At 37.5% G+C, this 26,932-nt stretch overlaps 1 protein-coding gene across 1 annotated transcript; it reads right to left on the bottom strand.

Annotated features, from left to right (window-relative positions):
- Window positions 1-3,103: 3,103 nt before the first annotated feature.
- Window positions 3,104-26,629, bottom strand: BUD13 (BUD13 homolog). Its single transcript, XM_081261501.1, has 10 exons — window positions 26,455-26,629; window positions 23,901-23,991; window positions 20,092-20,176; window positions 16,425-17,306; window positions 14,669-14,886; window positions 12,597-12,702; window positions 12,093-12,231; window positions 11,633-11,817; window positions 11,333-11,414; window positions 3,104-3,689 (listed from the first exon to the last, which is right to left on the bottom strand). Exons 1-10 carry the CDS (start codon window positions 26,595-26,597, stop codon window positions 3,596-3,598), a joined length of 2,025 nt encoding a protein of 674 aa, XP_081117627.1. The 5' UTR covers window positions 26,598-26,629; the 3' UTR covers window positions 3,104-3,595.
- Window positions 26,630-26,932: the final 303 nt, after the last annotated feature.

Here is a 26,932-nt window from a genome sequence, read left to right as displayed (position 1 = left end):
GGGGAGTGGATCATTGGTAGAACACTTGCCTATCATGTGTAAGACACTGGGTTCATCCCCAGCACCCCCCTGAACACACACACACACACACACACACACACACACACACACACACAAATCCTTGGCTAATTTTTGCTGTTTTCTTCACCTGGAGTTTCATGTCACTAAGTTCCTAACAGCTTGCATCTGATGTTTTAAAATAATAGCTCATGATGTGCATATATAACATTTTACTTATCAGTTCCCTTAGTGATGGATATCTAAGTTGCCTCTAGCTTCTTGTTATGCAAACTATACATAAATATCCTTACATGTAACTACTTTAGGATTTTTGCAAGTCTCTCTGAAGGATATAGCCAAGAGTGGAACTGTTTTGATATATATATATTTTTTTATATATTTGATATATTAGTTATCTCCTACTTTGCAACAAATTACCTACCCTAAATGCAAATTATCTACTGTAAGTGTTGTAGCATTTTAAAACAGTAACAACTCACAGAATGAGAAAAAGTATTTGCAAATCATATATCCTATAAGGGACATATCACCAAAATATATAAAGTTTTTCCCCCACCCCCAGAGCTGGGGAATAAAACCCAGGGCTTCACACATGCTAGGCAAGCATTCTACTACTGAGCTACATACTCAGGTCCCTCTAGAGAATTCTGAACATAAAAGTGTGTGTATGTACATATTTATGACCTATATATGATCTATATGTGTGTGTATATATAATTGGATTGTCATATATATGAAAAATAGGCAAAGGATTTCAATAAATAAAGATGTTCAATATCATTAGCCATTATGGAAATGAAAACCAAAACAATAATCAGATATACCACTTCACATCCACGAGGATGGCTATGATCAAAAAGACAGGTAATAAAAAGTATTGGCAAGGATATAAATAAACCAGAATTTTCATATACTTCCTCAGAAGAAGTTTGGCAGTTCCTCAAAAAGTTACATGAAGTTACATATGACCCCAAAATTCCCCCAAAATCCATGAAAAATGAAAACATACATCTGAAAACTTGTACATGAATTGTTCATGCAGCATTATCCATAATACCCCCAAAGTGAGAACAACTTGAATATCCATCAAATAATGTATGGATGAATGAAAAGTGTATTCCATAAAAAAGAACATCATTCAGTCATAAATAGAAAGGAAGCAGACAGACGTGATAACATGGATGAACCTTGAAAACAGTATGCTAAGGGAAAGAAGCCAGACACAAGAGGCCATATATTGTATGATAATTCCATTCACATATTATATGAAAGTCCAGAATAAAACAATCTATAGAGATAGAAAGTAGAGTAGTGGTTGTTCATGGTTGAGGGAGTTGGGGGAAAGTAGGAATTAAATGCTAATAGGTATTGTGTTTCCTATATCTACCAGGTGATGAAAATATTTTAAAATTAATTGTGATGGCTGCACAATTCTGAGATACACTAAACCACTGAATCATACTTAAAAGGGATGAATTGCATAATGGATAAATTAAATCTCAGTAATGCTGTTTTTTGAAAAAAAAATACTGTTTCTTTGAGTTAAGAAGATGGACCTAAATGGTTCTGGCTCAGGATTCCTCAGCAGGTTGTGGTCAAGTTGTCAATCAGGGCTGAAAAGAACTGAAGGAATGAGCAGAGCTGGAGGATCCACTTCCAAGGGGGCTCACTTGAATGGATGGCTACTTGGAGCTGACTACAGCTGAAGGACTTCAGTGCCTCTCTACATGGGCCTTTCCAGAGGGTTGTCTGAATGTCTTGACATGGAGCTGACTTGGCTTCCTCTAGACCAAGTGATCCAAGAGAATACAAGGCAGATGCTTCAATGTCTTCCATGACCTAGCTTCAAAAGTCACACATTTCCAGTACATCCTATGGGTTGTACAAGTCAGCCCTATTCATTGTGGGAGGGGACTATGCAGAGCTCAAAAACCAGGCAATGATCATGGGAGTCCATCTGGGAAGCTGGCTAGCATATTTGATGGTGATAATGACAGAAATAGCTTAGAATTTTATGACATTTACTGTGTGCTGGGCACTGTTCTATGCTTACATTACACCTATAAAGTAGGTACTATTATCTCTACTTCACAAATGAAGATAGTAAAGCACAGAGAAGTTAAGTGGCTCACCAAAGGTCACCAGCTAACAAATGACATATCTGAGATTCAGTTTCAGGCAGTATAGCTCCAGGGCCCTCTCTTAAGAACTGTGCAACATTGCTTCCCAATATTATTTAATTTTAGTAAATGTTGTCCATTTGAACTCCAAAATGGATACACAAGTTAGATTCCCTGTGAGTTTTCATTCTTTATGAGAGTCGTCTATTTTTGCCAAACTAATAGCTATAAAGTAGAAACTTTTAACAAAATTATGTTTTAATTTGCATTTAGTTAATTACTAGTGAGGTAATATACTTATTAACCATTCTGGATATCTCTCTTGGTTTTACCTATCCATATTCTTTGCATATTTTTATTTTGTGTTATCTTTTTATTCATGATTTACACAGGTTCTTTCTATATTTAATTCCTTTTATATGCAATCCCTACTCACTTTTAGCATTGCAGATAGCTTCTCCTAATCACTCCCAAATTTAGCTTTGATTGTGGCTGTTTTGCTAAATAGAAACTCTTTTAATTATAAAATAATCAAAGCTATCAGATCTTCGGGATTATGCTTTGGGATCTTATTTAGGAAATCTGTCTTCACCCTAATGTAACACAGACACCCTACTAGCTTTATTTTATTTTTGTTGCTGGGGAACAAACCCAGGGTCTCACACATGCTAGGCAAACCCTCTACTAGCTTTACTAAATTACACTTCATTAGGTCTTTAATTGCTTCAGCATTTATTTTGTTTTATATGGTATGAGGTAGGGATCCAACTTTATTTTTGCACACAAGAAGCCAATTTTCTGAGCACCGTTATCCATCTCTTTCCCACTAATTTGTGACACTACCTTTATCACACACCATGTTTCCAATATTTCTGGGTCTAGTTTCATACTAATTTCCTGTTTTCTCAAAAAAAGATGTGTCCATCTCTTTCCCACTAATTTGTGACACTACCTTTATCACACACCATGTTTCCAATATTTCTGGGTCTAGTTTCATACTAATTTCCTGTTTTCTCAAAAAAAGATGTGTCACTGATAAAGTTACTCACATTGCTTTCCAAATTAATGAAAAATCCAACCATTCATTACTCCCAGGGATTCAATATTAGCTGGAATTCTTCCCCAAACATAATACCCAGGTAGGAAATTATTTTAAAAAAATAAATGTATGTTTATTAAAATAAGAAAAATCCTAGCCAAGAACAAACTCTGGGATATAGAAATCACCGCTTCCATGAAAGCTAGCCACAGAGTTTGTTGACACACCTATGAAGTCCAGGTGCCTCAGTCCAAAGATCAGGTTTCGAATATTCTTCTGTGGTCAAAACTGGCATTTGACAAGTTGCTGGTCTGTGTGGGCCATGACTGTGTGCACAGACAGATGGTACAGCTGGATTCTGGCTGTCCTATGCCCACTACTACAATCCACAGCACCCCATCGTGCCTCAGAGAAGTTACATATCCTCAACACTCCATTTGTAGGCAAGTTCTTCCACTGCTTTCTTGCTGGCAAGCCTGGCAAAGCGCTTCTGTTCAAAACCATTGGATCTGAAATCAAAAAAGACATACTCATCACCCAGAACACTGAACTGGACATGTATTTTAAAAGAAAAAGAACAGTTCACAATATAATGAGTAGGAAGGAAAGTAAAGAAGTTATGCGAAAACATTTAAGGCATATGCAAAAGAATCAAACAGACAAAATACACAATTTCTTCTCTTCTTAGTCCTTGTTCAAATCCTTCTCTACTCTTTGACAGCTATTACAGCATTTTAAGACCCAACTCACTCTCCACTGATGTCCACATCATATATTTTTTCCATTCATTAACTATTTATTGAATTATCCTCAGATACTAGGCACTGTAGGCACTATATGAAAATATGTATGACAGAGCACCTATCCTGTTGAACTCACAGACTAGTGGATGAGACAGACATTTAAATAATAATCAAAACAAAAGGGATAAACTGTGATAGAAATATGCATGGGGTTATCACAGCAATAGAAATGGGAACTTCAGTCAGCTTGAGGGAGGTATGGTAAAAAAGTCACATGAGGGATGGACAAGAATGGTCAGGAGAAACTTTGTGGGAAAGGTCTCTAAGCTAAGTCTAAAAACAGAGCAACTTAACCAGAAGACTGGAGATGGAAGGCAGGGGACCGAAAAGTCAGGAGGTCATTTCAGGACAGAGTAAAGTATAAACAAGAGCAAAGATACAAAAACAATAAATACTCTCATACTTGCAGGAAACCAAAAGCAAACTGGTATGGTTGGAGCCTAAAGTATGACAAAGGGAGAATCCTTGAGTCCATGCTGGAAAGGTAGGCAGAGGCCAAATCATACCAAGCTTTAGAACATGGTAAAAAGATAAGTTCCATCCAGAAAGGATGGGTTTAAAGCAGAAGCATAAATGACATTTCAACGAAATCACTCTGAAGATGATCTGAGGCAAGAAGGTCACTGAAGGGCATAGGCAACAAACAATGAAAGCAATGACAAGGAGGAGGACATGGATGGCAAAATTATCAGTACTTACTGAGTCATTAGATACAGAAGGATAAAGAAACAGGAGCTAAATTTGCCTCACTGGTTAATTACTGAGTGACCAGAAGAATGACACTGCCACCAATCAGGAAAGAAAGCACAAGAGCAAGAGCAGGCACAGAGTAAGAGAAGCTGCGATGAGTGCAGTTTTAAAGATGTGGCATTTGAGGGGCCTCAAGTGCATATCAACAGAAGAACCTATCATGAAACTAGATACCCAAGATTGAGCTAAAAATACAGATTTGAAATCATGTACATATAGCGGGTAGTTGGAAGGTCTGACTAGGCAAGATTCATTTAGAGAGAACATATGGAATTGTAGAAGCAGCTCTGAGAAACATTTAAGGGGTACACAAAAGAACAGAAGACTGCAATGGCAGCCAAGAAGAAATGACAAGTGAAAAGAATCAGGGGTAGGTGTCATTGAAGCCAATACAAGGGTGAGTTTTGAGAAGACAGTGAATAGGCCTCGAATCTCTTCTAATTATTAAGCATTCTCTCAGTCTTCTTATCTAAATTCATTCTGTGTGCACATGCACTTGCACGCAAATGTGCTGGGGACTGAACCTAGGATCTGTGCATGTTAAGCAGCCCTCAACCACTAAGCTATACCCCCATTCCTTCTTATCTAAACTACTTTGGGGGGCATGGGGGATTGAACTGGGGGGCACTCAACCACTGAGCCATATCCAAGCCCTATTTTGTATTTTATTTAGAGGCAGGGACTCACTGAATTGCTTAGCGTCTCGCTTTTGCTGAGGCTCGATTTGAACTTGTGATTCTTCTGCCTCAACCTCCCGAGCAGCCGGGATTACAGGCATGCGCCACCTTGCCCAGCTTATCTAAACTTCTTGAAAGAGCCTGTCTCCATTCACTGTCTCCATTTCCTTGCTTTTCATTCATTCCTTAACATATTAGAACCTGGCTTTTATTTCACTCACTTTCAGGAAATCGATGACATTCCCTTGTTGCCAAACAATTCCTCCCCCAGGTCCAAACATCTTATCCCCTAACCATTTTCCCACTTACTCCTTACTAGTACTGTCACAGGTCAGGCCTTCATCACCTGTAGCCTGAGCTACTCCAACAATCTAATATTTGTTCTACTTCCAAACTGGTTTCTTCCACATACTTCACATTGCTGCCATATTGATTTGTCTATCTAAAATGCAGGGCTGCTTTTAATGCTCCAATGATTCCCCTTGCCTCTAGAGTGTAGAACATGCTCCTCAGAAAGGCTTCCAAAGTGCGACACCGCCCACCTCTCCAGTATATCTCATACAATTCCATTTCACACTTTATGCTACATAACCAGTAAACTGTTCATGATCCCACCCCATAAACCATGGTATTCCCCATCCTCCTGACTTGGCACTGTGAGATCTTCTTCCTTAAACATCCTTCCTTTCTTTTTTATCTTGGCTAATAACTGACATCCTGTAAGACAGCTCCTCTAGGAAACATTCCCTGACCACATCCTCCCAAGGCTAAGTTTACTTTTCCTTTGTGCTCCCAAAGCACCTTGAAAATCCTCCAAAGTAATACTAAACAAGAAGCATTTAAAATTACCTGTCTGCTTCCACAGATAGAAGGTGAGCTCCTCAGATCAGGACCTTTCTCTCGCTAATAGTGGAATCCCTGGCACCTAGTACATAACTGTTAAAAGTTATAACAAGCATCCTAAGGGATAAGTGGGGTGAGTAGTGGAAAGCTTTAGGAATCAGGAAAGCTTATTATGAATGGCACCATCTCCAATCTTAGAAACATGTATGGTATTCTAGAGCACTAGGAAACCACTAATTTTTGTCTTTTTTTTTTTTTCTTTTTGGTACCAGGATTGAACACAGAGGTACTCTAAAACTGAGCCACATCTTTATCCTTTTTTATATTTTATTTAGAAGCCAGATGAATGACACTGCCACCAATCAGGAAAGGGCTCACTCAGTCATGTAGGGCCTCACTAAGTTGCTGAGGCTGGCTTTGAACTTGGGATCCTCCTGCCTCAGCCTCCCCAGTCACTGAAATTACATGGATGAATCACCATACCTGGCTTTAATTTTTGTCTTGAAAAACAAATACTTAAATAATTAAAAATAATATGATTATGTAAAAGACATGAATAAATCAAATCCTAAGCAAAATCAGGAAACAAACTGAAAGAGAACTCATAGTGGTAAGAGCTATGGACTCAAGAATCAGGAGTCTAGGGCTCTAATTTCAGCTTTAGGAGGTGAGCTGCAAGAGTCTAAATAAATTGCTTATCTAGCTGGTCCTCAGTTTCTCCGTAAGTAATAGGGGATAGCTTCATTGATTTTATGGATCTTTCTGACAGCAACATTCTATAGATCGGTGGCAGAAATATTCTCTTGTATGGTCCAAAAAGAGATGAAACTATAGAAGTTAATGCAACAATAAACAATCATGACTGCTAGAGCACTTGCCTAGTGTGTGCAAGATACTGGGTTCCATCCCCAGCACTGAAGAAGGAGGAGGAAGAGGAAGAAGAAGAGGAAGAGGAAGAGGAAGAGGAAGAGGAGGAGGACAGATGATCAAAATGCAATGTCAAAGGAATAAAAGGAGGAATCTCAGAGAAAACAAAACATGAGAAATAGAGAAAAGCAACTGGGAAAGATGAGAATGAAACACCAATTTAAAAAAAAAAAAACTTAGGTAAGGAGGAGTTCTATATTTTGAGTAAGAAAAATAAAAATCCAAACATATAAACAGTATAGAAGGCATACCTTTAAGCAATATCTATAGAGTTATAGCTATAAGAAGATCTATCTCTGGCTATATAGAAAATTAGTATTCTGAAAAATCTTCCAGTTACCAAACAAAGAGCCTATATACAGTGAACTGCAAAATAAAGTAGTCAGCTAGACCAAAATCATAGCCACTCTAACGATATGTGCCAATAAGAGAACTGGAGCCTTGGGTTTTAATGGTAGCCTAAGGGAGAAAATACAATGCCTAAGGCCCACAGAGGGTGAGAAGGTGGACTTCAGTTACTGCAGAATAATTTAAGCAGACTAAGCAGACTAACCTACCCTCAAATAGCAATTATAAAACCTGCATAAAGTAAACAAGTATTGGAAAGTATTTGAAGGTATGAAAGAGTGGCCAAAAGTAGACAAACTAGATGGAAGTCTAAAAATGAGAAGATATTTAGGAATCTTTTTGCCAGAAGGCAATCTCTCAGCTGCTCAGTTCAGAGGCCAAACGCTATAGGCTTACTGGCTTGAGGTGTCAGTGCAAAGTAAGCAGAGCATCTACAAAATTAGAGAGAGGTGGATCCCAGAAGGGTAGGAAATGCAAAAGGGATAAACTCCACTTCTCTATACACAAACTCCACCCAAATCCTTAGCTAACCATTATGCTATACACATACAGAGGTCTCATCATCAGCTTGATGAAAAAGTAGCCACTAGAAACTGAAAGAACTAAGCAGAGATTTTGGCTACTGTCTACTGCAAAAGAGAGAGTCCAGAGTTCAAATATGTCCATGTTAACTGTCTTCTACAATAAAATTCAACACACTTCAGAGTAATATAAGAGAAACCAAAGTCTCTACAATTTATCATTCATATAATATCAGCAACAATTTTAAAATTCCAAAAGTGTAAATAAACAGAAAAATATGATACACATTCAAGAAAAAGTTAACAGAAACCAAACCTGTGGTAAATCAAATATTGTGAATAGCAAACAAAACTTCAAAGCACTAATTTTAAGTATTCTCCAGATAGAAGAAAATGTCCCATGATGAATGAACAGATGGGAAATCACAGCAAAGAAATACAAGCTATCAAATTGAAATTCTACAGTTGAAAAATACAATAAACCTGGTAAAACAAGAAAGTGACTGATAGAAAATTTAAAAAAAAATAACAAACAAAAAAAATCAGGATACAAGTGATCTGAACACCATTAATTAAATTAAAAAAACCATTAAATACTACCGAAACCTAATAGATATTAGTATAATGATAACTGCAGAATATACATTCTCTTCAAGTACAAATGAAATAGTCACAAGGTAGACAACATACCGGGCCATAAAACACATCTTAATAAATTTCAAAAGCTCAAAATTAATTAGAGTCTGTCCTGTGACCAAAATGGAATTAAATTAGAAATCAATAGCAGTAAGATATCTAGAAAAGTTGAAATATTTGGGATTAAACAATGCACTCCTAGATAACTAATAGAGCAAAGAATAAACCAAAAGGAGAATCAGAAAATATTTTGAATAAAAGCCAACATACAATTTTGAGGGGAAAAAAAAAACTCAGCAAACTGGGAACAGAAGGAAACTTTCTCAATTCAATAAAGGATATCTACAAAACAACTATAGCCTACAATATATTTAATAGTAAAAGACTGAATGTTTTCTTCCTAAGAATAGGAATAAGGCAAAGATGCCTGTTCTTACTACTTCTAGTTAATATGTTCACTGGAAGTGCTTACAAATTCAAAAGAGCAAGAAAATGAAACAGAAGACATCCAAAATGCAAAAGAAGTAAAACTATCTGTATTTGAAGATGTCATGATCTTTTAGATATAAAATCTAATGGGATCTACAAAAAAGATACTGTACAAAGTGAGTTTTACTTCAAGGAAAACAACTGAAAATATCTGTTGCCCAGGATAAAATTCAAGCTTTCAAATGTAGATTAGAATTTTAAAAAACTATAAACCATCACCAAGAACTCTTTAGCTTTCCATTATTTAAAGACTTCTGTGATAAAGTCAGAGATGATATTAACAGGAACAATTTAAATATTGTATAATGAATACATATCAATATTTGGAAGGTTTATAAAACTCAACAAACCAATATTTTTCAAATGACCAGTGAACATTATTATAAAATCATACATGAGTAAAAAAAATCAAAGTATAAAAAAGATCAAAATGGATTTTAATGAGACAGTATAAAAAGTTCTTTGAAAGGGTTTTAGATTCCACATAACTAACCTGAAAAGAACTAGTACTTATTGAACTTTTGTGCAGTATCAAAAATATAATACACCTTTCCTTTTCTATTACTTCTGTATGAGGCTGAATTTTCTTCCTATACTTCAGCTTACATAAAATAGACAAATGCAGAATCCAGCTGTCTACTATTAAGCCACTAATTAATGAAATTTGCAAAAATGTAGATAAATGCCGTCCTTCTGTTTTTCAGTTTGGATAATGTAGCTATTTTTGTTTAAAAAATATAGTAATTATATTAACACTTAATGGCTTTTACTATCTTATAGAGTGAATTAATAAGTACTTTTTAAAAAATATCTTTAATTTATTTATTCATTTTTATATGGTGCTGAGAATTGAACCCATGGCCTCATGTGTCCTCACACGTGTTAAGGCAAGCACTCTATCCTTGAGCTACAACCCCAGCCCATAATAAGTACTTTTTAAACAGTTCAGTTTTAATTTCCATATGGTACACAAACAAAAGCTTTCTGGGATGTTCAATAAAATTTTTTTTTTTTTGGTTTTTGGCTATTCTAGGGCTTGGTGGGACTTGGTGTAAGCTAGCCAAGTGTTCCACCACTGAGCTACATCCCTAGCCCTTTCCATTTCTTATTTTGAGACAGGATAAATTGTCAAGGCTGACCTTGAACTTGTGATCCTCCTGCCTCAGCTTCCCAAGTAGCTGGGATTACCAGTATACAGTACCACACCTGGCTGGGCCTCAATAATTTTTAAGAATGTCAAGAGATCCTGAGATTTAAATATGTGAAAATCACATATTTTAGATGTTAGAATGCTTTTAGTAGACAAGAGGAGATGGGATCCAATATGTAAACAGAAGTGACTTTAGATAGAAGTCTATAGTTTATATATCACAACAGACGGGAAATTAAAATATATGCGTAGGTGAATAGAGAAGTCTAGGGATCTCTGAGACATTACCAGTACTTACTCCTAAAACAATTAAGAGAATTAAGGTTCAAGCACTGGGCTGGGGTTGTGGCTCAACAGTAAAGTGCTTGCCTAGTACGTGCGAGGCCCTGGGTTTGATCCTCAGCACCACATATAAATAAATAAAATAAAGGTATTGTGTCCAATTACAACTAAAAATAAACAAATAAATAAATTTTTTTAAGGAAAAAAAAGGTCCAAGCACTATGTTTTAAAGATATAATATATAGAAGGCTCTGGACAATAATCATCACTCATCCCATCTAAACATTAGAAAATACAAAAAGGGATCGATGTCCAAAGCACAGAGTATCCTATCTTGACCATTTCAGTTGTTTGTCCAGAACTTAAAAAGTATTGTGAAAAAGAAAGAGGAGAGGGAATGTTACAAGCATGAGAAATAGAATTTGCGGACCTCAGAAGCAGGCAAAGTACATATCATTCACCTTAGGATTACAACACAAAATGATGATGAATAAAGAGTGGTTTTAGGGCTGGGGTTGTGGCTCAGAGGTAGAGCGCTCGCCTTGCACGTGAGAGGCCCTGGGTTCGATTCTCAGCACCACATAAATAAATAAAGTAGAGATATTGTGTTCAATTACACTAAAAAGTAAATATTTAAAAAAAAAAAAAAGAGTGGTTTTAAAAGAATAGTAGGGAAAGTTAGGGTGAGGTGGAAGACAAAAATTAAAATGTAGGAAATAGGCTTACCTGTCCACTCCATCCCAGCGATATCCAGGCCAGATATTGAATCTGTTGGGAGGAGGTGCTGGGCCACTATAGCGAGGTCTCACTAAAGAGAGCAATGAGAAAAAAGTTGTTAGTTACCTATATATTTAGAGATGAATAGAAACGGAAAAAAACTCTATATAGAAAACCCTACTGTGTTGAATCTAAACTCCCAGAAAAATATGAAGAATTTTAAATTGTACTGAAAAACCATCTTTGCACATAGACTCTATCTTCAGTAAGACACTTCCATCCAGCTCTGATAATTCCCATTAGTCTCACCTTTCTTATTCTTGTTTTCCTTGGCCTTATTCTTCTTGATGAAGTTGGCCATGGGGTCCCCCTCTCTTTCTTGTTCTCTGAGCATCCGATCCAGGTCTTCATCATCAATATAGCGGGCCAGAGGCTTCTGCATCTCTTTCATTGCATCCTCCACATTTTGTTGCTGTTGCCGGCTCTGGGCAAGCCTGGGCAAAAAAGAACCATCCTATTTGACAATTCCACTCTTACACTGAGACAGACCACAATGCTACATTTAGAGAACCTCGGCTTTGTAGTAGCCTATGCCAAATAATAAAAAAGGTAAAATTCCCAGAATCCAACTGGAAGTATGGAATATATCAGCCTCTTGGTAAGGAAATTCAGCAGATTGAATGTCCCTTCCTGACAACAGCTTTAAAAAGCAGAAAATGACTTGTTTCAGTCACTGCTGTTTTGTTTTCCCTTTCAGTGGTACCCTTACCCTTTTCCCCACTGGGCATACAGCTCATCTCTCTCTGAGTCCTTCTCTGCTTTTCTCCTTTGCTCTAGACGTTCCAGTTTCAAATTCCTCTTCCGACCAGACTTGTCACGAAATACAGTTTCAGCAAATTGGAATTCAGCTACAAAGGAAAATTATACTTTTTAAGATAAATGCCAGGTATCAAAAGGCTAATATTTAGGAACAACATTCTATCAGATGAAATCATTTGCCTTGGATTTGTGATCCAGTTTAAGAACTTTTGCAGTCTTCCCCCCTCCCACTAGTTCCTACCAACACTGAGGTATATATTGAGGATGGTCCTGAGAACTGACAACTTCTAAGAAGAAAAGTATCACTTGGACCTACTATAGATTAAAATATGCATAATAACCAGAACTGAAATCTAATAGCAATTAAATTTAAACTATCAGAATCAATAAGCCATATTTAAAAAGAAGAGAAGCTACATGAACCTAGTTGGACTCTACACTTCAACAATTTTACCTTCAAATGCCTTGGTTTCCTGGTCCTGTTTCTTGAGCTCCTGCTGCTCTTGTTGTATGTCAGTTAACACCAACCCAGTTTTAGCCCCAGAATACATGTATGCAGCCTGTGCAATGGAAAAGGGAGCATCCAATATCAATGAGACAATGTATCAGTAGGCTCCAACTGCAAAATTAGTTGCATTTTTGTCCATGATCAACAGTAACCAAACCAAAAACTCCAGCTTCACAGTTTGATTACTGACCATAGGATTCACAACACAGAAAAGAAGAAATAAGACCTAATTCCAAGGAAAATTTAATAGTACCATCAAGTTTAAGAGTAAACAAACACAAACCAACAATATATTAAAGGAGGGGCTAAGCATTTGTATTTCCAACTTTTCAGTATATAAACTGCACACATGAAGATTCACTTTCAGGTCACCTAACCAGAAACTTGTATCAACCTCTGCTCCAAAAGACACTGCACTGAAAAAATACTCCATTTAAAGTACAAATTCAAGTAAACCTAAGATCATCAAGCAAGGACAATAATAGAAGATATGACCAAATGAAAATTTTCTACTAATTTTCACTTTGCATCAAGCTAAACTCCAAGGTACAAATGGAGTACGTATTATATCATTACATCCATAAGCAATTACATTTGATTAATATCAGATTATGTATGTACTAAATAACACATAAAACATCAAAGGGTTCAACTGAAATAGAGACCTTACTTTGTTCCTCTAAAGAAAGTTAGGTACAGGCTGGTCTAACCAGCCAAGACCAATTTCTCAGTCTTCATCAGAGGAAATTTACCTGAGCAAGTCTGCCATGAGAGAAACATGTACACCATAGGCTATATTGTTCTGTTTTTTTTTTTTTTTAAGTTGCCAATAGATCTTTTATTTTATTTATTTATTTATACGTGGTGCTGTGGATTGAACCCGGGGCTTCACACATGCCAGGCAAGTGCTCTACCACTGAGCTACAACTCCAGCCCCCCGTTCTGTTTTTTAACCAACTCACAAGTGTGATTCCTTTACTACTACTAGTGTTCTTTACAATACAATTACACAGGGTTCATGTGGGGTTTTCTTGTTCTAATTTATCAAGCTTTATTAAGATTTAAAACAAAATTGACTTCCAGACAATATAATTTATAAAAGTAGTTTCATATTTTAAGTGCTTCTATATAAAGACAGAATAGAGACCTGGATCCAGAGCTCTACATACAAAGGCCTATAGTTCACTTTATAATAAATTTATAATGATAAATCATCAATACCAAATGCTTACTTTGTTGTACAGTGCTATAAGTTTTACTTCCATCAACTCATTTAATTCTTACAAATAATTTTATAAAGTAGATTCTAGTATTACCAACATTTTATGGATGTAGAAGCTGAGGCTTAGAGTTATCAAGCATCTTGCCCAAATTTTAGAGATACTTAGAAGCTGGATTCAAATGTGCAATTAGTCTGACACAAGGTTTGTTGTCCTAATTCGACTCTGCAAACAACCATCCTCATTTCTTAAGAAAACAGGAAGCCAGGTGCAGTGGCACATGCCTATAATACCAGCAACTTGGGAGACTGAGGCAGAAGGATTCCAAGTTCCAGGCCAGCCCCAGCAACTTAGCAAGACTCTCAGCATCTTAGCAAGACCGTCTCAAAATTTAAAATAAATAAATAAATAGGGCTGGGGATGTCACTCAGTGGTAAAGTGTTCAGTCCAAGTTTTTCTGGAACTATTAAAATGAGATTTGTGGAATTATAAAGCCAAAAAGGCTGAAGCCTCTTGGAGAATCTGGTGCTGAGCATCTCTAATTCAAAAGCCTAAAACCCAAAATGCTCTGAAATCTGAAACTTTCAAAACATCATGCTTTGTGTTTACAAGTCTGGGCTGTTATAGCCAGTCCTGCCCTCAGAGAGAAAGAAAGCTTCAGGAGACCCTTTAACTAAGATTTTCTATACTATACCAGGACCTACCCACTTTTTCTCTGGCTTGATTCTCTTTGACTGATATAAAGTTAAATGAGAGGAGTTTCTCTGAGAAAAGAGTATGATATTTGGAAATCCCTACCTTCTTTCCAGGAGGCTGACTCCTTCGAGGTGGAGAGAGATCAGAATCAGAAGATTTGGTCCTCCGTTTTCTTCTTGGTGGAGAGAGGTCAGAATCAGAACTCCGGTGTCTTGGTCTATTCCGTGGAGGTGACAGATCTGAATCAGAATCCTGGTGCCCTGAACTTCGTTTATGCCGTGGAGGAGAAAGATCTGAATCAGAGGCTTTCCAGTAGTCACCTGGATAGGAAGAAGATCCAGTGCATGATTTTGATGTCTCCTAGGTGACATGTATGAAATTTCCTAGATTGGAAAAAGAGCCTAAAAATTAATGAATAAATTATGGCATAGCGCTCAATGACAGAGCACTTGCCTAGCATGCACGAGGCCTTGGGTTAGATCTCAAACAAAACACAGAAAAAAAGATAATCCCCTTACCAAGCTAAGGTACAATATTTATTTAGTACCCCTGTGAGGAACTATATGGATGGATGACAGGGAAGAACAAAGTCAGTGACAACTTTTAAAACTAATAGGCAGAATGAGGGGTTCTATTACCAAGTAAATAGTAACTAGCAACTGTGCTAAATTCATGAGATCTTAATACACTCATCTGTGGTACCCCCATCCCACCCAAGAAAACAGGTAAGACAACTTGGAGTCATCTCTCTCTGGTGTGGCAAAAGCCAGGAGTACCTAGAATATATTCTGACATTCTCACACTAAAGGATATGGAAGTATTTTAATTTAAACTTAAAATTGTACTTAGGAACAAATGAAGTAAAAATTTCATCATACAAGCTTAAGTTCTAGATAAAAACATCACAAATCACCACCACCACCACTACCATCCACACCCCCTCCAAAAAAAAAAAAAAATGCAATATGTCTCATCAGTCTGAAAATAATCAGGCCTTCTGACCTAGTAAATCAACTTCTTGGCTTTCTAAGAGACCTATATAGAAGCAATTAGATTTCTAGGAAATCTATACAGACACAGATAAGGAAATATCCAAAAAGGGACAATAGTTTAAACATAAGGATGTTCATTAAAGGATTACAAAAGCTAAAACTAAGAAATAACCATGAATATGCACTATCAGGAACAGACTTTGGGGGGTCTTTTTGTTGTTATTTCTTCTGGAATTGTTGGGGATCAAACCAAGGTCTTGCACATGCTAAGCAAGTACTCTACCACTGAGCCAATCCCCAGCCCTTTTTTGATATTACATTACATATGACTAAACCTGTGCACATGTAATGTAAGGGAAATTGTTAAGTCAATTTATACAACATAAAACCATTAAAAATTACAACAACACAGAGGTATTTTTAGACCTGAAGATTATGTTAAACAAAAAGAGTAGTCAATATTATATATGAGATATATTTTGCACAGCAGGAGTCAACTACATCAAAAATGCATCCCCCCAAAAAAAACCCAAAGACTCTGGCTACAACACTAGTCATGACTGCCCGAGTGACAGGATTCTGTATCACATTTTTTCTGCTTCATTATACATTTCTATATATTCTAAGGTTTCTGCAAGAAATATGTAGTACTCTTATATAGGGTAGGGAAAGTAAATAACATGACATATAAAAATTTCCCTTCCCATCACTGTAATTTTTCAATTCCCTTGAGCTCAGCCCTTCAACTTTTTAAAACTCTTCCAAAGAAACCTATTTGCATAAAGCAAATTCCAATAAAGCAAGTAAAGATCTAAAAGAAAGAACCAAAAGAATTAAGCCCCTCTCAGGGGCAGTCAGATGCTCACCTTTAGAATCAAGTGGCTTCTTATCTCCATAATGGGCTTTCGTTTGTTTTTTTCGTGGAGGAGAGAGATCCGAGTCACACTCATGTTTGATGTTCTTTGGGAGTGATGGATGAGAGAGTCCTGGCCCCTTCTGGTGTGGAGAAGTCTTACTGGAAGTTCTTTCTGGAGCTTTATTACTTTTAGTTCTGGGCAGTAAATGAGCAACATTAGTTGCCAAATCAGGGGAGTCGTGATGGGCCCTCCTGGGATGCCTTGTGTCTGAGGAGTCAAAAGTTCTCCTAGTTTGGGATGTATCAGGGGAGTTGTTACAGGCCCTTCTGGAGGAAGAGATACCTGAGGAATCATGATGGACTCTCTTAGGAGATACACCTGAAGAATTATGATGAGGCTTTCTGGAGGGAGAAGGATCTGGAGAAACATGATAGGCCCTCCTGGGGGGCGAAGCATCTGAGGAGTCATGGCGGACCCTCCTGTTAGGAGATATGTCTGAGTCATCACAGGCCTTTCTTGGGGGAGACAGATCTGGAGTATCATGTCGGCCCCTCTTAGGAGGAGATGGATCTGGAGTATCATGACGGACCCTCCTAGGAGGAGAAGAATCCGGGGTATCGTGACGGACCCTCCTGGGAGGAGATCGATCCGGGGTGTCATTATAGGACCTTCTAGGAGGAGATGGATCGGGGGTATCATGACCAGCCCTCCTAGAAGGAGATGGATCCAGGGTATCATGATGGACCCTGCCAGAGGGAGATGAATCCGGGGTGTCATGACGGGCCCTCCTAGAAGGAGATGGATCTGGGGTGTCATGACGGATCCGCCTAGGAGATGGGTCCAGAGTGTCATGATGGAAATGTCTATGTGAGGGTACGTCTTCACTGTAACCTAAACACAAATAGCAAAAAGTCAGATTCTCACAAATACTCGGTCCACCCCTAACACCCAAAGTTTCAAAAAATGCCCCAACAGCACACATCTCAAAACTACTCAGAATGTTCAAAAGGTCTGCACAGCTCTCTTGCTTAGTGATAGCAAACCAGCACTCATGGGTATCTTGAGAATAACTCCTCTTATTTGCCTACCACATCATCAATTTGTAAAGCATTTTAAATATACTTTTTATATTATAACCTGTAGGGTAAGCAAGGCAGGTATCTTTGTTTTACAGACATTTAAAAAAAAGGCTCATGCCAGGCACAGTGGCACACACCTGCAATCCCAGCAACTCCAGAGGATGAGACAGGAAGATCACGTGTTCAAAGCGGCCTCAGCAACTTAGCCAGGCACTTAGCAACTCAGCAAGACCCTGTCTCTAAATAAAATATAAAAAATGCCTGGGGATGGGGCTCAATGGTTAAGAACCCCTAGGTTCAATCTCAGTACCAAAAAAAAAAAAAGAAAGAAAGAAAGAAAAGCCTCTAAGTGATTTCTTAGGGTTTGTTTATTCATTTGTTTGTTCTGAGATACTAGGGACTCAACACAAGGATGCCCTACCAACAGAGCTATATCCTCAGTCCTTTCTGTTTTTTATTTCAAAGACAGGATTTCGCTAAATTGCCAAGGCTTGCCTTGAACTTTCGATCTTCCTGTCTTAGATTCTCCAACAGCTAGGATTACAGTTGTGTGTCACCACATCTGGCTAGGAACTAAATAATTTCATACCTAAGGTCACAGCTACCAAGAGGAAAAGACAAACTAGAACCCAGTCTTCTAATCCAATTTCTTTCCCAAATCGTTTTTGTGCATAGTTCCCAGTCAGTGGCTCCTAGTATATATTTAGTCTAATTTATAGTTTGTATTCAGTCTTCATTCAAAAGGCCAAGTGACTAAACCTGTGCACATCAAAATGAAATGCTATTAAATATTTAACCCAAGTCATTGTGCTCCTTATTAAGGGGGGGGAACCACCAGAGGAAAAAAAAAAAAGTATTTACTGATCATTTGTGTGCTAATGCTTTACATTACTTCATCCAATTCTCACAAAAAGCCAAGGGGATAAATATTGTTATTCCCATTTTATAGATGAGGAAGTTGATAGTCAAATAGTCAGAAGGACTAAATAATTTACCAAAGTCGTACTGCTAACATGTGGTAAAGGAGTAAACACTCAAATCCAGATCTACTTGGCACCAGAGTTCATACGCAATCTTTAAAAATACATAGTTGAAAAAATAAGTTGTTTGAAACCATCAACTTTCAAAGGTCTCACAGAATGAAATGTTTATAGCAACTGGGACATTTCTAAATTTCAGCTCCTCCATTCCCCCTATTTCTTATCATTGAGTTCCATGGCCCAAACACAAGTAAAAAGTATGTAGGACCCAATGAATACTTACTAAATGAATGAATTAAACCAAGTCAGCTCCTTCACTTTGGGGAACAGGCCTATCTGATTAGAATTCACTCTAAAGAGAAAAGTACTGATGCTAGTGGAGAAACTGACAATAACCTAATCCATGAACTTGATAACTGACAGGATAATTATAAAAAGGGAGTACAGACAGAGATTAGTGAGGATATTTCCTATAATAAGATTGGGATGGAGTACTGCAACTGCAGGTGAGGCAGAAAAAAAAGGACTCTGTGTATGTGTGTGTGTCGGGGTGGGGTGGGGTGCACAGGCACCTATATGTGTTTCACTTCTGAGACCTGTAAATATAGAGACCAGAAGATTCTTCCTGGAAAAAGTATTATGGAAAAAATGGAAATACAACTATAGGAAAAGGCAGAATATCCACTACATGTGAAAAGGAACAAACATCAGCAGAGTTAAACTATTATACAGAAACAAGATCCTGTCAGGCACATCCCAGTGACTAGGAAGGCTAAGGCCAGAAGATTACAAATTTGAGGCCAGCCTGGGCAACTTAACAAAAGCAAGAATTATATGTCTATCAACAAATATTTATTTACTTAGTCATTTTTTTTAATTGGTTAACTATCTTTTGAATTTTTTTGTTGTTCTAATTAGACATATGAGAAAGTAGAATGCATTTTGACATATTGTACACAAATGGAGAAAAAATATTTATTAAGGGCACCTCGGGGTTATGCTAGGCAAATAAGAGGTCTTTGCCCTTTGTGAGCCAAATTAAACCTTTTCTCTTAAAAAAAGAGGAAAAAGAAGAAGTTATCTCTGCCCAGACAGATATGAACCAATTCTTAAGAACTGTAAAGAAAAAAAAAAAAAAACTTCTTAAATAGGAAGTTAAATTATGAGCCTAGGGAGAGGGTCTAGAGTAAGCAAGAAGAGGATAATGCACTATAAAATGCCAATATTTAAAGGAAGAATGGAGAAATTTACTAAAACAAATAAAAAGGACAAAAACATTGGTACTTGATCCATACATGGGTTGCTTCATTCTAGAAAAGGAAAGAAGCATTCGAACTCTCCCAACTCTGTTCCTCAGGGTGCTGAAAGATCTTCAAATGAGGACCTTCTGACCTCAGCAGCCCTAATACAAAAATATAAGAGCAAGAGGGATACCCAGTCTCCAACTTCCCATGTCTAATTACCTCTGAAGAAGTCCTGTTTTCTTTTTCCCATGATACTTTTTAGGATCAATGACACACTGAAACAAACTATGCATTCCTCTAAAAATAAAAGTTCATAAAAGAAAGACCTATCTTATAAATGGGAAATTTAGATTCATGTTTTGTTGGAACTCACCTCCCAAAAGCTTCCATTTGGCACTGGAACGAAAGGCCTCCATCTGCTTTACTTCTTCTGGCCGCTCATCCACAAACTCAGCCACCTATGGAGTAAGGACCTATGTTGAATAAATTCAATCTGTAGCCAGAGAGTTCCACCATCTTCAGAACCTGAAATTATAGCCACTCCCATTCCCAATATACACAGTGCACATATACCCATGAGAAGTGATCTTAAAGAAGCATACAGTGGTCCTCAATTGTTTGCTCCACAAACATCCAATTGTCACTGTACTGGCTTAATTGTAGGTTTTTCCCCAACTAGTCAATTTCCCTTCAAAGGTTCGTTTCTTTCATTACAAGCCTCTTTGATTAACCCTCCAGATACACAACTGCCACTTGTACACTAAAATTAAATTTCTTCTATACTTTTACACTCAGAGTAAAAAAACAGGCTGCCTCACTGCCATGTCTATCACTAATTAAGAATTTTGGGCCCTTATGAGACCTTCCTTGTTATGGGTTGTCATAATACTAGTTCTTCTTGAATACAGCCAAAGGGAGCAATTGATATGTACACAGAATTATATAATTTTTACAGGATTAAAACCATATTTGATATCCTACAAACTGCCAAACAAATCAGAATCTTCTCCATAGTATTTCTAATAAATGATTGCTTGCCCAATCCCTCCCTGACAGGAAACTCACTGACCAGGAGCTCATTATCTTACAAGGAAGCCCATTTGCATTTCTGCAGTGTTAGAAAATTCTTGGTTTTATTATTTTTATTGATCCACCCTCTTGTAACTTCTTTTCCTCAATCTTAATTCTGACCTCTGATGCAAGTGATCCCCTTTCCACATGAAAGAGTTTCAAAGATGGCTCTCTAATAAATTCTAGTTACAGAGTAGCAACTACGTCCTAGGCATTGTGTTTTGTACTTATATATTATCTCACTCATTTCTCACAATAATCCTGGACATTGACCAGCAAACTGTGACTCAGAGTAGTTAAGTAACTTTCTCAATGTCACAAGCTAACAAGTTGTAAAACTAGAATTTAAATCCAGGTCATAATTCCCCTCTACTACTTCTCTTCTCCCAAAATCCTACTATCATTCTTCACATAACCTTGTTGTGAGATCGTTCTCTGGGCATGGACAGCATAGGCTTTCAGGATGAACTAAGATCAAAATCCCCAGCTCTGCCACTTAACATCTGTGCAACCTTTGGCAAATTATTCCAAGCCTCAGTTTCCTCATTTGTAAAAGCAGGACTCAAAAGAATCCTATGAGGACTGAATGAGATTACTCATGAAAGCTTCGCAGAACTCAATACATGGTAAGTCCTCAAAAAATTATATCTACTACTAGTTATTCTTATGTGCCAGTGCTACCATAGTCATCATAATTATTTTTTTAAATATTTATTTATTTTTTTTAGTTTTCAGCGGACAACATCTTTATTTGTATGTGGTGCTGAGGATCGAACCCGGGCCGCACGCATGCCAGGCGAGCGCGCTACCTGCTTGAGCCACATCCCCAGCCCTCATCATAATTATTTTTAACATTATTGGTGATGGTGGTAGTGATCTTACAGAAACAAAATGAATTCAATAATAAAGATTTGTTTTAATCAGTGCAGGGAGTACTCTGCTGAAGACCTCCTTTTTTAGGGTTTTGAGCCATCATAAAAGCAAAAGGCAATATTATAAAAGAATATTAATAGGCTTGATTACAGAAAAATAAAACTTTTTATAAAAAAATGAAAGGGCAATGATAAAACATCCTCTCAATATTATTACATAAATACTAAATAAATCAATATAAGAATCAAAATTTCAATTTCCTAAAAATTAGACAAAGAGGAAATTCACAAAACACAAATGCCCCAAAAATATATGAATAATTACTTATTTCACTAGTATTGAAAGAAACTAAATACCATTGTTCACCTACAATATTGGTAGATACGCTGTTGCTTTCGTTGTTTACCAGAAATTATTGAAGAAGTGGGAAACCCAGCATTTTCATATACCCCTAGTGGGAGAGTAAACTGGTAACAGCTATTGGAAAGCAATATGGGAATACAGCTCTAAAGGGCCATTCCCTCTGACCCCTTAATTTCATTTTATAGAAATAAAAAAAAATGGATTCCTAAACTGCTTTATAAACAAGATATTTATCAAACCAATATAATATTTTAAAGCTGGGGGAAAAAAACCCATGTGTCCAGTAAATAGGACAGGTTAAAATAAAAACATATAGAACTACTTTGCAACCATTAAAAATCAAAAAGAATACTTTAAAGTCTAACTAAAATATTTTCAATATTAAGTGAAAGTGTAGGCTCCAAAACTATTTGTACAATATAATCCCATTTGTATATGAAAAAATAAATAAAATGCAAGGATGTATAATCTATAAGGAGAAAAAAACCTGAAGAGCTACACATCCAAATGTTAGCAGTTGTCTCCAAATGGTCACAGTAAAGTGATTATTACATTCTTTTTAATACTTTAAACTTTCTTATATCCCAAAACATTCTATAATAAATGTATATTGCTCTAATAAAACAAATGCTGTAAATATTAGATTTGAGTGATCTGACTAAAATTAAATTGGCTCCTTATGATCACTATTTCACTTATAATTACTAACAAGCCATCTTTTAAAAATCCATTTTAGAATTTCACTGGGAACTTATACTGCCCTGGAATTCATCTTTACCATCTTTTAATATAATACAGCCTATCAACAGCTCTCTTTTTTACCTGTTTCTCAGAAATTATCAGCATTGGTTCCATGAATATACTAATGGGAGGTTACTGGCCTGTTTTCCTCCACCTGGCTCTTATTCATCCTTCAAAACTCAATTCAGATCCTTACTCTTTCATGACTCCCAGTGGAATATAAAGTGCCCTACTTCCCCTTTGCTCTAATGGTGTTTGCTGCCTATGTGGAATTTATTTTATTGTTTGAAATTATATGAAATACAGCCTCTCATTCTAGAGTATAACCTCTAAAGTACAAAGAGTATTTTCTATTCATCTACAAATCTCCAGTACTTAGGCAAGAGTACACAATTTTAAAGCTTAGTTAAATCAATGAACAAAATGAGCAAATAAAAATTTTCCTCTAATAGAATCTAAACATTGTTTTAAGGTAGATTCCAACAAACTGAACCATGGATAATACTAATTATGGCTCAGTCAACATGTTGAGGAGTTCCGCCTCTCTCTTTTCTCATCTGCAGGCTGATAGAGCTGCCCATAAATAGAGGAGTCAGTGTATAGATGCTCCTCAACTTAAAATGTGGTTACATCCATTTAAACCCATCATAGGTTGAAACTATCTCAAGTCAAAAATATATTTAATAATATATTTAATAATAATATATTTAATATTTAATACACCTAACCCACTGAACATTTGAGCTTAGCAACACAATATACTGTAGAGGATTGCTTAATTCTCCTTGTGATCACATGGCTGACTGGAAGCTGTGGTTCTCTGCCATTACCCAGTATCATGAGATAGTGTCATACATGAATAGTGCTAGGCCAGGAAAAAATCAAAATTCAAAATACAGTTTCTACTTAACGTATATCACTTTCACAACACTGCAAAGTAAATAAATTAAAAAGTTGGAACCATATGCATAAGCATCGTGAAAAAAGACTACATTTAAAAGGTCTTTGGAAAATGTTACCTTTTCTCTCTGTGCTCAGCTTCCTTCTCTATAAATCTATCCTGCAATGGGAAACAAATGAGAAGCTTACATCATTTCAAAGTGCTGACAATAGGTATAACCAAGAAATACATACCACAGGCAAATCTCCATCATCTTCCTCCTCCTTTTCTGGTTTAGTGTTGGAGATAGCTGTCCAACTCACATCATCATCAACAATCCGCATTCTAAAAGGGAACAATAAATAGATCAAAAAGGAACAGTCATTCTGGGATGCCAACCTAAAGAACGCTTATTTGTTAGGTTTAGGATAAACTTCAAAATCCTGCACAATCTAGTCTTTGTCTATATGGATTTCATCCCTTGCCACTGCCCCCTCAATTCACTACTAGTCATCTTTTGATGCCTGAAATAAGCCAAATTCCTTACTATGTCAGTTTTCACAAATACAGTTCCTTCCCTCTACCTGACTTACTCTTCTCATTCTTTACCAGGCACTCTTACTCATTCTTCAGTTCCAAGAATAAATATAATTTCCTTGCACATATCTTCCTTGCCTACCCTCTTCCCACTCTTAGACTAAAAAAATCTCTATTACACCCTTAGGATACTTTCATTGTATTTTTCCAAAATAATGAAATCAATTACTTGTATAAAGCCTGTATTCTCTAAGCTTCATTAAACTGGGACCAAGGTGTTCTTATTCATAGAAATATCCTCAAAACTCTTCAATAACTGGCATAATAGCTGCAATAAGTTCTCTATATCAATGGTCCTGCATTTGCATTCAACCAACCACAGACTGAAAACACTCAGGAAAAAACCTCATCTGTATTGAGTAGGTAGAGACTTTTTGTCACTATTTCCTAAATAATTCTGAACAACTACTGACATTGCATTGACATTGTATTAGGTACTATTAATAATCTAAAGATGCTCTGATATATGGGAAGATTTGTGTAGGATACGTATAAATATATGTCATTTTATACAAGAAACGTGAATATTCATGGATTTTGGGAAACAATCCCCAAAGATACTGAGGAATGACTACATTTATTAAATATCTGTTAGACAAACGAACTGTGATGGGAAGAGTTATTATTTGAAAAGTTAGGGGCACTTGAGAAAACAGCTCTAATCACAACTATTTAACGTAAGTAGTACTGTTCAATTTTAACTCTCATTTTAAAGATTAGGAAACTGAGACTCAAAGAGATGAAATACTTTGCCAGTAGCAACAAAGCTTAATAAAGTGGCACAGATATGATTCAAGCTCTGATATGGACGTGTTGATTCCAAAGCTCAAACTATTTTCATAGCATGGCATTGCTCCCAAAGAATACACAACAAATCAGAGGAGAAAGAAAACAGAAAGCAAGAATAAAGCAAGAACCAAACCAGTAAAGAAAACAGACTAGTTGCGGAACTATTTGACTTTACTGGGTGTATTAGTTTCCTAAGACTGCCCATAATAAAGTACCACAATCTGGATGGCTTAAAATGACAAAAATGGCTGGGCAGCAGTACACACCTGTAATCCCAGCAACTCAGGAGGCCGGGGCAGGAGGACTGTAAATTCCGGCCAACCTCAGCAACTTAGGGAGGCCCTAAGCAACTTAGTGAGACCCAGTCTCAAAATGAAAAATAAAAATGGCTGGGGATGTAGCTCAGTGGTGAAGTGCCCATAAGTTCAATCCTCAGTATCAAAAAAAAAAAAAAAGACAAATGTGTTTTCTCACAGTTCTGAAGGCTAGAAGCTGAAATCAAAAATCAAATTAAAAATCAGGGTGTCTATAAAAGGCCATGATCCCTAGGAAGCCTTCTGAGGATGAACTTTACTCATTCAGTTTGTGGTAGGTAGTCCAGGCAGACCTTGCTAGGATTGGCTCAGTTTAAATACAATCCAATTTCAGCTTCCACGTACACATGGCCATTTTCCCTGTATGTGAAAAACTTCCATCTTCTTAAAAGGACACTAGTCATACTGAATTTAGTACCCATCTTAATAAAGTATAATTTCATCTTAACTGATCACATCTGCAAAGATCCTAGTTCCAAATAATGTCATTTTAAGGTTCTAGACAAAGGAGAATTTGGGGAAGGGGGTACTATTAAACTAGTACGCTGAGTCACGAAATTTTCTCATTTGAAAATGAGAATAATATCATCTACTTCTGATAGTAAGTTAAGTTCATATATTTCAAATTTCTTAGGTGCCTGGCGCATAACAAGTGTGTAAATGTTTTCGTCAATGATAACATTTAATAGTAACAAGACACGATCATGGATGGGTCTTCGAATCGGGATAAGAGTCCCTAGGATTTAGGAACCCCCACAGGCAGGGCCCTAAATATCCAAGCACAGAAGCTTTGAACTAGCTAGAGTATTTTCGGAGGCACGACGTTTAATCTCCAGAGGACGGAAGGCTACAAAGGCGGGAAAAAAAGGAAAGTTACAGCCTGGCTTTAACACATGCAGCTGCTCAGAGGCGCTAGATGTAAGCCGGGAGGAGGCAGAGGCCAGGAGAGCCTGACGCAGTCCAAGTGGGACCCCGAGCTTAAGCAGGGGTCGCAGCGCAATGAGGCAGGCGTGCCGGCAGGATGGAGGAACCCGGAGGCGGAGGGCGGAGTTGGGAAAGGTGAGGGGGCGGCGAGCTGTCACAGGCCCCGCCCCTGCCAGGAACTCACCCCTTGCCGCCAACCCCGCCAGGTTTTGGCCGCTTTTTACGCCGCTTGCGACCGGACTCGGGAGCCCCGTCGATGGCTGCATCTGCCCCAGACAGGTAACGCTTCAGATACTCAGCCTTGGAGAGCGGCGGAGCTGCCGCCATGGCAGCGGCGAGGGTGGGTATACGGCTCGGCGCTGGGGACAAAACTCCTGAACGCGAAACCGACGGCGGTGGCCCAGTAGGTGGAGCCAGAAGCGGAAGTGGTGGAGTAGGCTTGGAATTACCGGTCTGACGAGTGACATGTATTTCAGTATAAAGAGAAATGTGCACGCCTCCAGGATCCGCTCCACGACACAACCTTGTTTCTTCTTTGCCCTTCCATCTGTTCATCCATCGGACGCACAGCGCTGTCCTAGCATGAGGCCACAAATCGATCTAAACAAGACCTGTCCCCAGAGGCTTCAGTGAAGAATGTAGGTTCTGGATTGCAGCAGATC

Source organism: Spermophilus citellus (genome assembly GCF_964194105.1).
Source record: "Spermophilus citellus genome assembly, chromosome: 2".
Classification (NCBI taxonomy): Eukaryota; Metazoa; Chordata; class Mammalia; order Rodentia; family Sciuridae; genus Spermophilus; species Spermophilus citellus.
Note: the sequence above shows the minus strand (reverse complement) of the source record. Positions and strands in the feature narration are given on the sequence as shown.